Here is a 12,350-nt window from a genome sequence, read left to right as displayed (position 1 = left end):
AATCAATCACCAATCCATGTATTGCTATGAAGTCATTTTGTAGATACCGCTAACACTGACAATCAGTTGACTTTATGTAAATATTACCCTTGATAATGTGGGTGGGTCTCACTTAATCAGTGGAAAGGCCTTAAAAGCAAAACAGCACTATCAGCTTCAGCTCCTACCCAAGAGTTGCCAGCCTGCCAGTCTGCCCTACTAACTTCAGATTTTATAGTGTCCACAATGACATAAACCATTCCATGAAATACATCTCCACAGATACATAACATGCGACTCCATTACCTTGTATACATATAAACATATACTTAAACCTCTCTCTGTATAAATCTCCGTTTTTCTGTAAACATATACATAAACGTATTTATTACTAGCTCTGTTTCTCTGGTAGAACCCTCACTGACACAGGCGTGGCTGTCCTTAGGTCCTGAGAGAGAGTGAAAGAAAACTTGCAAGTATAAAAGTGTATGTTTATGGTTAGGATTTCCTTTCTTTACAAAGTTCCTCCCTTAAGTATTTTTTAATATAGGCCAGTCAATTTGCCGGCTAAGAAACTGAGAAGAAGAAACCTTCTAAGTGAGAAATTCTTGTTAAACAAAAATTCTTCAGCTCTGAGAAATAATTCTCATTGATACGCTGACCTTTCTGAAGTTATCTTTGCTAATTCTCCATTGGCGGCCCTGGTGGCCACAGCCAAAGTCACTTTCCATTGTCATTCCCTCCCCCGTGGTACCCACATGCCTACCTTGTTCCCCCTCCATCCTCCTCTCCCATTGCTAACATAATTCAGTATTTTAAAACTTCAGTGGCATCTTCTTAAGATAGTCTAAGCATAAAAGAAATTAGCCCCAATCTACTTTTAATTAGTAATGCTTTTCCTGGCTACACATTTTTCCCTCCAAGTTTCATTCTTCTTCTTCTTCTTTTTTTTTTTTTAAGTTTATTTATTCATTTAGAGAGAGTAAAAGAGAATGTGAGCAGGAGAGAGGCAGAGAGAGAGAGAGGAAGAGAGAGAATCCCAAGCAGGCTCCATGCTGTCAGCGCAGAACCCAACGTGGGGCTTGAGCCCACGAACTGTGAGATCATGACCTGACCTGAAATCGAGAGTCAGATGCCTAACTGACTGAGCCACTCAGGTGCCTCCCAAGTTTCATTCTTCTTAAACCCTCCAGCTAGCACTCCAGTTTCCAATTTTACGGTTTTTCTCATTGACATATCTAAAAGCAAACCAATATAGCAAATGATGATAGATAGATGCAAAAAATGAACAACTTTCACTTCACGTACACACAAACACACATGATAGATTTTAAGACACAACAAACCTGATTTCAAATAGTCTGCCCCGTTGTGCCAACAAACACTCATCTGCTGGTCCGGTAAGATTAGCGAAACTTTTCTTCGTAAAGCAAGTTTACCGTAAAGTAACCTCCTCATTGGCAGTTTAAGAAAGCACAGCCTTAATAGCTTTAAGACACGAGTCTGAGGACTCGCTGGAAGAACAGAAGTAAATCCACGGCACAGAGTGGTCAAGCAGACTGTCAGAAGCGACAGGATGAATTCTCGGGATTCTTCCTCTACAACCCCACTTATACACCAGCTAGTACACACTGTGTGACCCTGCTGGTTGCTGAAACAAGCATGATATGTATCACTTGGTAACCAGGTTTACAAAAAGAGAGTTTGATTTCTTTAGAGAAAATAAGAGAATAGGTTTTAGAATTCTTGATTTGGGTCCTAATTTGTATTAGTATACTAGTCGTTGAAATGATTTGAGAACATCCCACAAGAGAATGTTTGTAAATCGCTGTTTGGGTGGAAACCAGCTACTTCAGCGTGCCTGGCTCGCTCAGTTGGAGGAATGAGGCTCTTGATCTCGGGGTCGTGAGTTCGAGCCCGTTGTTAAGCCCCGCTTAAATAAATAAGCTTTAAAAAAACAAAGCTCTTTAGACAGCATTTCTGTACTGCTTTACTCTAACTGCCGCAAAGCAATATTTTCTTTTTTAATTTTGGGTAGGGTAGGATAAAGTAAAATATCACAACATGATTCTTATAACACAAGAATTTTTCCTTGTGGTATAAATGTAATTCAAGTTCAGCATCTCGTGATTTAAAAAATTATAAAACACAAGAAAGTAAAAATAATAACAACTTAATACTCATACTCTGACTACCTAGAGATATCTTAATGCATTGATTTCATCTTCTTCCTCCATTAAATCTCTTATAATTCATGACTCAGGATGTACTGATTATACCTCTATAGTCCATGTTTTTATTTAAAAATTACGGTATACTTATCCTATTATACACTTCATAGTTCATTTTTGTTGACTGAAAATATTTTTTCCACGGGGCACCTGGGTGGCTCAGTCAGTTGAGTGTCTGACTAGCTCAGGTCATGATCTCACAGTTCATGGGATCAACCCCATGTTGGGCTCTGTGTTGACAGCAGGGTGCTTGCTTGGGATTCTCTCTCCTTCTCTCTCTGCCCCTCCCCTGCTCGCTCTCTCTCTCTCAAAATAAATGAATAAACATTAAAAAAAAAAAATATTCTTTCCAGTGGGTCAACTATAATTAACCATTTCCCCATCATTATTTATTTAGACTACCTTTACTTTTTCTGATATTATAAACATCAATGCCATTAATATCTTCACATTGCAGGGAAAATAAAATTTCAATTCTACCCTCTCAGTGTGTTGGGCTGGGCATGAGAGTTAAAATGACAGAACACAGATCAACAGGGGAAAAGCAAATAAATTTTCACATGTACATGGGAGCTCCCCAATCCCAACAGGAAAAAGACGATCCAACGAAGTGGCAAAACCTTAGTGCTCATATAGTAGGTCAGATGAAGAGAGGCAATCATGCAAAAGTAGCTAAAATACATGAGGAGGCCAAGGGAAGATAACAGTTATTCTAACAAGTGCTGTTTGTACAGAATTCTCTGTACACCTGTCCTCCCAATCTCTGGTGATGAGAAGATTCCTTTCTTCCTGGCACAGGGACAGCAGCTGCTCACATGGAAGCTTTATCTCCAGTTTTTAGGAAGAAAAGTGGAGATCAGAATGTCCTTCTTGTATCTGGTGTTCTTCAAGTGCCCACAGCTCAAAATAATCCTAATGTCATATTCCCAGCTGGCATATTCTACCCTTTCATGTATGTATAATTTTATTCCTTAGGACAGATTCCCAGAAATGGAATCATAGTATCAAAGGAGAAGTTATTTTTAATGTTTATTTATTTTTGAGAGAGAGACAGAGACAGAGACAGAGCACGAGCAGGAGAGGGGCAGAGAGAGTGGGAGACACAGAATCCGAAGCAGGCTCCAGGCTCCCAGCTGTCAGCACAGAGCCCCAAGGGGGGCTTGAACTCACTAACCCTGAGATCATGACCTGAGCCAAAGTCCAACGTTTAACGGACTAATCTATAATAACCCGGAAGAAGTTATTTTTTAAAGACTTTGATACATAAAAAGCAATATTTAAAATCAAAGAATGTGCTATTTAACAGCCGTCTTTTTTATTTAAGGAGATCCTTTATTGGATGCTGAGCTTTTTGCCGCCTTCATACACTTAGAGGATGAAGGCACCTTCACTCTCTTTTGCTAAAGAGAAAATGCCTCTGCCTATTGGGAGACAGGACGGCTCATAATTCGGTCTTAGTGGTTTCCTAGAGACAGCCCTGAGAACACATTTCCATCACCTTTGGTAACTGGGGATTTATCTCACATGAATAATTTAGCGCGTATGCGGCCAATAACGCCACATCAGTTTGGGTCCTTACTCTCGATCCCTCTTCTCCCCCAATACTAAGAAAGATCTAAAGTGCTTCCAATCTGCCGTGGCCTGTGGCTTAAGTCCTAATGAACACTGAAATAGGTAACGGGCCTTGGGGATTTCGCAATTGGGTCTGAACTAAATCCAAGGCCATCCAGGAATCTGCAGGACTGACCCCTTCACCATCCTGCCTGGCCCCGTTCCATTTAAGCGCCAAAAGGGCGGGACTTCACGTTTCCTAGCAACCGCCCGCTGCCCCCCGATTGGCTGGGCGCCGCACGGCCGCCATTTTCAAACCCCGGAAGATGGCGGCGGCGGTGGCGGCGCCCTCCTGACAGGAACTGCTCTCCGGGCAGCAGTGGTCGGGCGCGGTGCCCGACCCAGCGGGTCCCCCGGGCACCCGGCCACCGCCCCACCCCCCTCCGCGCCATGGAGCCCGAGCAGGCTGCCCAGAAGCAGCCCCGGCCGCGGAGGCGAAGCCGCCGGGCCTCCGGGCTCAACGCGGACGGCGCCGCGGGACCTTCGGCCGACACCCCCAGGCCGGGGCCCGACGGCCGGTAAGCGCTGGGAGCCGCAGCGACCGGGGACCCGGGCGTCCGGTCCGAGCACGGGGGGGGGGGGGGGAGGGACGCGGAGAGGGGCAGCTGCTCACCCCCCTCCTCCTCCTCCGCGTCCTACTGGTCCTCAGGCGGGGCGCGCGCTGCTGACCCTCCTCTTCCTCCTCCTCCCCCCCCCGGCGGGGGCGCGGGCTCTTTACTCACCTCCTCTTCCTCCTCCTGGTCCTCAGGCGGGGCGCGGGCTGCAGTCCTCCTCCTCCCCCATCAACCCCCTCCTGCTCCCTCCTCCCTCCTGCCCTTCCTCTGGCCCGGCGCGCGCTGCCCACTTCCCCCTGCCCCGCCCCTCCCTCCAGGGCAGGGGCGGGGGCGGGGGCGGCGCGGGCCGGCGGAGGAGGTGGGCTCTCCGCGGGCCGGGGGCTGCAGCGGGGGCGGGTGCTCAACGCCACCCCGGAGGCCGACCGCCCGGGAGCCTGCGGGCCTCGGGAAGGGGGAGGGGTCGCCACCGGAGCCGCGCGACTTGCAACGGGCGCGAAACTGGGGCTGAAAGCGAGCGTTCGAGGGAGACGCCTTGCGGACGCCTGTCGGCGAACCGAGCACAGCCCGCGGCGGCTCCAGCCTCCCGGCGGAACAGGTCCCAGCGGATGGTCGCTGGCTTTGCCTGTCGTCCCACGCTCCCCATTCTGTGTCGTGTGTCTGGAAAGGGTGGCCCCTGAGGGCCTCCGAAGGCTGCGTCTGGGAGAGGGGCGGCGGACACGAGTACTGAACACCTTGCCCTCCCGCCGCGCCGTTGGAGGTGGCAGGTGCCGGTTGCCGGCTGTTGGACCTTTCGTCTCTAGGCCCGCGTCCTCAGCTGTGAAATGGGGATTCCGCTGGGACCCACTTCGTAGCAGTTGTAAAATGTAGAGAGAATGCGCGTAACGGGCGTGCGCCGCGCCTCTACCCCGAGCGCCCTCGATCTGTGTTAACTGCCGGCTGGTTTGTAAAGTAACAATTCCGCCTGTGCGCGTCGTTTCCAAAGGCCCTGTGGTCCGTCTCACACACTGCTTGGGATAGACCACAGTCCCTTGCGTAATTGACATTCTGCTTGCGCCTGAAGGTGCTGCTCCCTGTTTGAGACATAGGACGCCTTTCATCGACAAGGCATTTATAAACCCATTGGGATGTTTTGTTCTGTTTTTAATTTTTTTTTTTTTTTTTGACATTGACTTAATTTTGAGAGACAGGGTGCGCGGGAGAGAGGACCTCAAGCAGGCTCTGACGCAGTGATTGCAGAGCCCAGCGCGGGGCTCATAGCCGCAAACCACAAGGTCGTGACCCGAGCCGAAACCAGCGAGGCTCCTCCAACTGAGCCACCCAGACGCCCCTATAAGCCCATCGCTAAGTTACTCTGCAGAGACCTAGGGGTTTTTTTCATTAGAAACATTTTTATTGTTTTGTGGTTTACAGTACTTGTGGTCTCACACCTTCGTGAAATCTCGGTAGTGATTACAGCCTCTATTTAAGGAGTGTTAGAAGAGCAAGAGGAGTCATTTCAGCCTGAGAGGTGCAAAGGCTAGTTAAGGAACATAGAATTTCGGAAATATCCAACAGAGGCAGCGTTAGATTCCTTCTGCATTCATTCATTTATACTGTTGGGCACCGTCCAGGCGTTGTAGATACTGGGAACTCTGGTGAATAAAATAGATGAAGTGTCTCCTCTCATGAAGCTTAAATTGGGTGAGAAAGACTATCATCAAATATATACCGTATCAGGTGGTCGTACTGTGAAGAGAATTAAGGCATGGTAAAGGGGATAGAGATCAGGAGAGGGTAGTGTTGCTTTTGTTGTTGTTGTTGATTTATTTTTGAGAGAGAGAGTGAGTGGGCAGGGGAGGGGCAGAGAGAGGGAGAGACATTCCCAAGCAGGCTCCGTGCTGTCAGCACAGAGACTGATGGGGTCTTGAACTCACGAATCCTGAGATCATGACCTGAGCTGAAATCAAGAGCCGTACCCTTAACTGACTGCACCACCCAGGTGCCCCAGTGTTGCTATTTTTAAAAGAGCAAAAGGAAAAGCTCCCATGATGATGACATTTGAGATCTGACGACATTAAGGAATAAGGCATGTGAGTATTTGCAGGGAGAGACGGCAAGTGCAAAGGCCTTGCAGTGGAATCCCATTTGGTGTCTTTAAGGATCTGCAGAGAAGCCAAGACCCGGTGGAGGAAACAAGGGGAAGAAGCGCAGAGGAAGAGGTCAGAGACGAGGCGGGGGCCAGATCATGCAGTACCTGGGATACCTACCCTTGAAGGGACCTCAAATTTGAATTAGTGAGTTGGGAAGCAGGAACAGATGATGTGATCTATATTCTAAAAGGACCACTCTGACTTACGTGGCGAGAGAAGCAGGGACCTAGAAGCAGAGGGTATTGTAGTTGAGACATCGTATCAAAGTGGGAGACATGAAAAATACTCATATTTGGGATGTGTTTGAAAATAGAGCTGACGGGGGCGCCTGGGTGGCTCAGTCAGTTGAGCGTCCGACTTTGGCTCAGGTCATGATCTCACGGTCCGTGAGTTCGAGCCCCGCGTCGGGCTCTGTGCTGACAGCTCAGAGCCTGGAGTCTGCTTCGGATTCTGTGTCTCCCTCTCTCTCTGCCCCTGTCCCACTCGCGCTCTGTCTGTCTCTGCCTCTCAAAAATAAAGAAACATAATAAAAAAAAATTTAGAAAATAGAGCTGACAGGATTTGCAGATGGATTAACTGTGGCGTTGACAGGAGAAGGCAAGAGTTCATCACATTTTTTTTTCTCTTTCTTAAATTGAAGTGTGATTAATGTACAGTGTTATATTTGGTTCAGGTATACAACACAGTGATTTGATATTCTACTCATTGCGGTCTTTTTTGCTTTTTCTTAACCTTTTGTTGAACTATAACTCTTGAATTCAAGAGTGCACAAATGTTAAGCATTTATTTAGCTCAGTGACATTTCATAAAGCAAACCCACCTGTGGAACCAGATATAAATTTGAGAGTTGTCAACAAATAGACCTGAAATCATGGAACTGGGAGTCATCTAGATTATGAATATAAATAAATAATTTCAAGACTAACTCTTTTGGGCCTCCCAACATTTAAAGGTCAGGGTAAAGAGGATACTGGGGGCAGCTGGTGAAGTAAGAAAAGAACCAAGAACAGTCCCTCAGAGGCCCAGTGAAGAAAGGATTTCAAGGAGGAGATACTCCTCAAGGAGGAGGATACTATGTCACATATTAGTGATAAGGAAGGATTGGAAAGTTTAAGTTAGATAAGGAACAAAAAGACCATTAAATCTGGTAATGAGAAGAGCATATTATCTTCGATCATTTCCATAGACTAGTTGAAATATTGAATTTACAATGTTTGCAGTGGGTTGAGAAGAGAATGAGGTGTGATTTTTCAAGAAACATGTTAATGCCAGACACTAGAAATATGGGTATGGAAAATACTATGCTTACTCAAAAGTTTATAATTTTATAGAAAAGAAAGATAAATTAATAACTGTGATAAAAGTCACTGTAGAGGTCTAACCCGATGCCACAGATGCAGATAAAAGGAACACTTATGAAAAGAACAAGAAATGATTTCCTGTTGAAATCCCTGAGTCTTGAAGGACCAGGTTAGAGAGGTGTAAATGGGTGATTTCATGTAGAGGAGAAGCGTGCTGAAAGGTCCTGAGGCAAATGGACAGGAGCTCTAGATATCACACCTAGCTGGCTCTGACTAGGTGCTAATTGTGTAACGGAGAGGATTTCGGGATAGTGATGAGAGATTATCCTAAAGAACCACATCATGAAGGAGCCTTGTATGCATGAGAGTTTGGGTTTTATCCAAGGTGATGGGGAAATCCTGAAAGACAAGCCAAGGACATGGTACTTGCATTGTAAAATGTCATTGCATCTTCATTGAGAAAAATAAGTAGCATTTGGGAGTCATAACACTCTTTTAAGTCTTATAAAAACTATTTCTGAAAAGTGCTGATACACATAAAATTTCAAATTTGTGGTCCCTTTCACCACAACTATGGATACCAAATTAAAAATCTCAGGTACAGATGGTGACTGGTGGGAAGTCAGTCTGCAGTAGCCTAAATGAAAGGTGAGGGGTGTTTGAATCTGATAGCTGGCAATGAGATTGGAAAACGAGAAATCTTGAGTGTGGATTGCACTTTGAAGAAATAGGGAGGCAACAGTTTGTGCAGGAGACTCTTAAGGGATAAACTTGTTATCCTTGGGTAGTAGGTAGAGGGAGAAGTGGAAGAGACAGGAGAAGAGAGATGATTAGCCAACGAGGCAGAAAAGGATGGAATTCAAATTGAGGGTAAAGAATTTCGCCTGGCTAAAAGCTACGGGTGGTATACTTTTAGGTAAGTTTGGGGAATGGGGTAGGTTGTGAGCAGGAATTTGAGATCCTTCCCCGCAGGCTTCCATTTTTCCCTGTGAGGGTGGGAATGAGGTCTGAGTAAAGGACGATGGCACAGGCAGCATGAGGATAGGAATGAAGTTAGCAGAGCCTTGGAGAAAAACTAGGGAGTGAAGTAACTAATCCAAATTCCGTTTTCCAGAAAGGGTGTAAGACATTTCCAAGAATACATAAAATATGACAGGGTAATATCAATTAATAGTGGAGCAAGAAACAACTATTTAAGCTGACATCAGATCCAGAAATCATAAGGAAGAAGACTGATGTATAAGCCTATGTAAATGTAAAACTTTCTGTAGGTAAGGTCACTCTACAGTAATTTGAAAAACGACATACAAGAAAAGTGAAAGTATTACTGGGTTTTTTAAAAACAGTGTTCACATACCATACAATTTTACCCATTTAAAGTGTGCAGTGTTTTTCTATGTATTCAGATATGTGTAACCATCACCATAGTCCATTTTAGAACATTTTATTTTAATATCGAAAAGAAACCCCATCTCCTTCCGTTATTATTCCCCTCCCCCAAACTCCTCCCCACTCTATCCCAAGCTCTGATCCACTTTCTGTCTCTGTATTGCCCTGTTTTGGACATTTCATATGAACAGAATCATGTGGCCGTTTTTGGTGGCCCATCCTTTGCCCGTTTTTTAATTGGGTTATTTGTCCTTTTTTTCATTATTGAGTTTTAAGAGTTCTTTACTCTAGGCTCAAGTCCTTTATCAGATATATGATTTGTAAATATTTTCTCTTATTCTGGGGGTTGTCTGTTCAGTTTCCTGATGTCCTTTGAAGAACGAAAGTTTTTAATTTTGATCAAGTCCAATTTATCTATATTTGTTGCTTTTTCTTTTGGCATCGCATCTAAGATTCCTTTGCTGAATTGGAGGTTGTGAAGGTTTACCCCTATGTTTTCTAGTTTAAGCTCTGATACTTAGGTCTTTGATCTGTGAGAGTTAATTTTTATATATGGTGTAAAGTAAGGGTACTGTTTCTTTTTCCTGTGGCTGTCTGGTTGTCCCAGCCTCATTTGTTGAAAAATCTGTCCTTTCCCCATCAAATGGGCTTGGCACCTTATGAAAAACCAGTTGACCGTAGGTGTCTTAGTTTATTTTCCGACTTTCAATTTTATTCCCTTGATGTGTGTGTATATCCTTCTGCCAGCACCACAGCTTATTGATTATCACTACTTTATGGTAAGTTTTGAAATCAAGACATACGAGTCCTACTTTGTTCTTCCTTTTTCATGATTGTTTCAGCTATTCTGGGTCTCTTGTAACTCCATATGAGTTTTAGGACAAGCTTGTCAATTTTTGCAAAGAAGTCAGCTGAGATTCTGATAGGGATTACATTGAATCTGTAGATCAGTTTTGGGGGGTATTGCCATTTTAGCAATGTTCAGTGTTCCAGTCTATGAACAAGGAATGTTTTCCCAACTATTTAGATCTTTAACTTCTTTCTGCAGTATTTTATAATTTTCAGAGTATAACTTTTGTACTACTTGCTTAATTTATTTGTAAATATATTTTCTTTTGGATGCTATTGTAAATGGAATTTGTTTCTTAATTTCAAGAGTATAAAAGTACACTTGATTTTTGTAGGTAGATTTTGTATCCTGCACTGTTCCTGCACGCATTCTAAAAGTTTCTTGGTGAATTCTTTAGGATTTTCTACATACAAGGTTATGTCATCAGCGAATATAAATAGTTATATTTCTTTTTTTCCAACCTGGACACCTTAATTCTTTCTCTTTCCTAATGGCTCTCACTGTAACCTCCAGTACACTGTTGAGCAGGATCACTGAGACTGGAAAAATCCTTATCTAGTTGCTGATCTCAGGGGCAAAGCATGCAGTCTTTCACCTTTAACTAAAATGTTAGCTGTGGGGTTTTGTAGATGCCCTTTATCAGACTGAGGAAGTTCCCTTCTACTCCTAGTTTTTTAAGTGATTTCATCTTGAAAGGGTTTTAGATCTTTGTCAAATGTTCTCTCTCTCTCCCCAACCCCCACTTTGGTCTATTTTTTAATGTATTGATGTGATGTGTTACATTAATTTTTAGGTGTTAAAACAACTTTGCCTTCCTGGTATAAATCCTATTTGGTCATGGTGTATAATTTTATACCGTTGGATTCAGTACTGTTTTATTGGTTTGCTAATATTTTATTGAGGATTTTTACGTCTATATTCACAAGAGATATTGGTCTGTAGTTTTCTTCTGGTGTCTTTGTCTGGTTTTGGTATCAGGTAATACTGGTCTCATGAGTTGGATGGTGTTCCCTGCTCTTTTTGGAAAAAAATCCTGCAGTTTTTTGGAAAAGTTAGTGAAAAATTGGTATTCATTCTTTAAATGTTTGGTAGCATCCAGGGATAAAGCCATCCAGACCTGGACTTTTCTTTGCAGATTTTTTTTTTTTTTTTTTAATTGCTAATTCAGTCTCTTCCCTTGTTCTAGATGTACTTCTTCTTAAGTCACTTTCAGTAATTTGTGTCTTTTAAGAATTTGCTCATTTCATTTACACTATTTAATTTGTTGGCATACAGTTATTCATGATATTCTTTTATAGTCCTTTTTATTTTTGTAAGATAAGTGGTAATGCCTCCTCTTTTATTTCCATTTCTAGTAATTTGAGTCTTCTTATTGTCTTGGTCTGTCTACCTAGAGATTTGTCTATTTTGTTGATCTTTCCAAAGGACCAGCTTTTGGCTTCATTGATTTTTTTTTCTACTGTTTTTCTCTTCTCTGTGTCATTAATTTCTACTTTAACCTTTATTATTTCTGTCCTTTTGTTTGCTTTAGGTTTATTCTGCCCCTCTTTATCCAGTGTCTTAAGATGGAAAATTATTTATTTGACACTTTTTCTTAATATCGATATTTATAACTATAAATTCCCCCCTAAGCACTACTTTAATTGGATCCTATAAGTTTTGATATTTTGTGTCTGCATTATTATTAATATGGAATTATTTTGCGATTTCCCATTGCTTTCTTCTTTGACCCATTGATTATTTATGAGTGCATTGTTTAATTTCCACATATTTGTTTCCCAATTTTTTTCCTGCTGTTGATTGCCAATTTTGTGGTTGAGGACATATTTTTATTATTTATGTCCTTTTAAATATATTTTTATTTTATGCCCTAGAATATAGTCTTTCAAGGAGAATGCTTTTCATGTGGATTTGAAAATGTATATTCTTTTGGCTGTAGTGTCTAGAGATGGCAGTTAGATCTAGTTGGTTTATAGAGTTGTTCAAGTTTTAATTTCCTTGTTGATCTTCTAGTTATTCTGCCATTATTGAAGATGAGGTATTGAAGCTGCTGTTGTTGAATTGTCTGTTTTTCCCTTCTTTTCGGTCAGTTTTTGCTATCTGTATTTTATTTTGTTATTAGGTGCATATATATTTGTAATGTTATACTTCCCTGATGGATTGATCCTTTCATCATTATAAAATGGCTCCCTTACCTTTGGTAACTGTTTTTTTGTTTTGTTTTAGATTCTATTTTGTCTGATATTAATATAACCAGCCTAGCTTGTGGTTTGCTGTTCGCATAGTTTCTTTTTACTTTCAAGCTA

The 12,350-nt window shown here is 42.7% G+C and overlaps 2 protein-coding genes and 1 long non-coding RNA gene across 3 annotated transcripts in view; 1 reads left to right on the top strand and 2 right to left on the bottom strand.

The window, feature by feature from the left end:
• LOC109273789 (aldo-keto reductase family 1 member C3-like) overlaps positions 1–4,597 on the bottom strand; it is a 131,900-nt gene extending 127,303 nt beyond the window's left edge. Inside the window, 1 exon segment of the mRNA XM_053895259.1 lies at positions 4,544–4,597. The gene's annotated coding sequence lies outside the window, so the exon portion shown is untranslated.
• LOC128774971 (uncharacterized) overlaps positions 1–12,350 on the bottom strand; it is a 256,264-nt gene that overhangs the window by 155,159 nt on the left and 88,755 nt on the right. The window lies entirely within an intron of this gene.
• NET1 (neuroepithelial cell transforming 1) overlaps positions 4,081–12,350 on the top strand; it is a 60,273-nt gene continuing 52,003 nt past the window's right edge. The window contains exon 1 of the mRNA XM_019460891.2: positions 4,081–4,339. Within this exon, the coding sequence (XP_019316436.2) occupies positions 4,212–4,339 (128 nt within the window). The 5' untranslated portion in view covers positions 4,081–4,211. The remainder of the gene's footprint in view (positions 4,340–12,350) is intronic.

The sequence above is a fragment of the Panthera pardus genome, unplaced genomic scaffold, assembly GCF_024362965.1.
Source record: "Panthera pardus isolate Hobbes unplaced genomic scaffold, ASM2436296v1 HiC_scaffold_6, whole genome shotgun sequence".
Classification (NCBI taxonomy): Eukaryota; Metazoa; Chordata; class Mammalia; order Carnivora; family Felidae; genus Panthera; species Panthera pardus.
The sequence above is the reverse complement of the archived record's forward strand: the minus strand, read 5'-3'. Positions and strand labels throughout refer to the sequence as shown.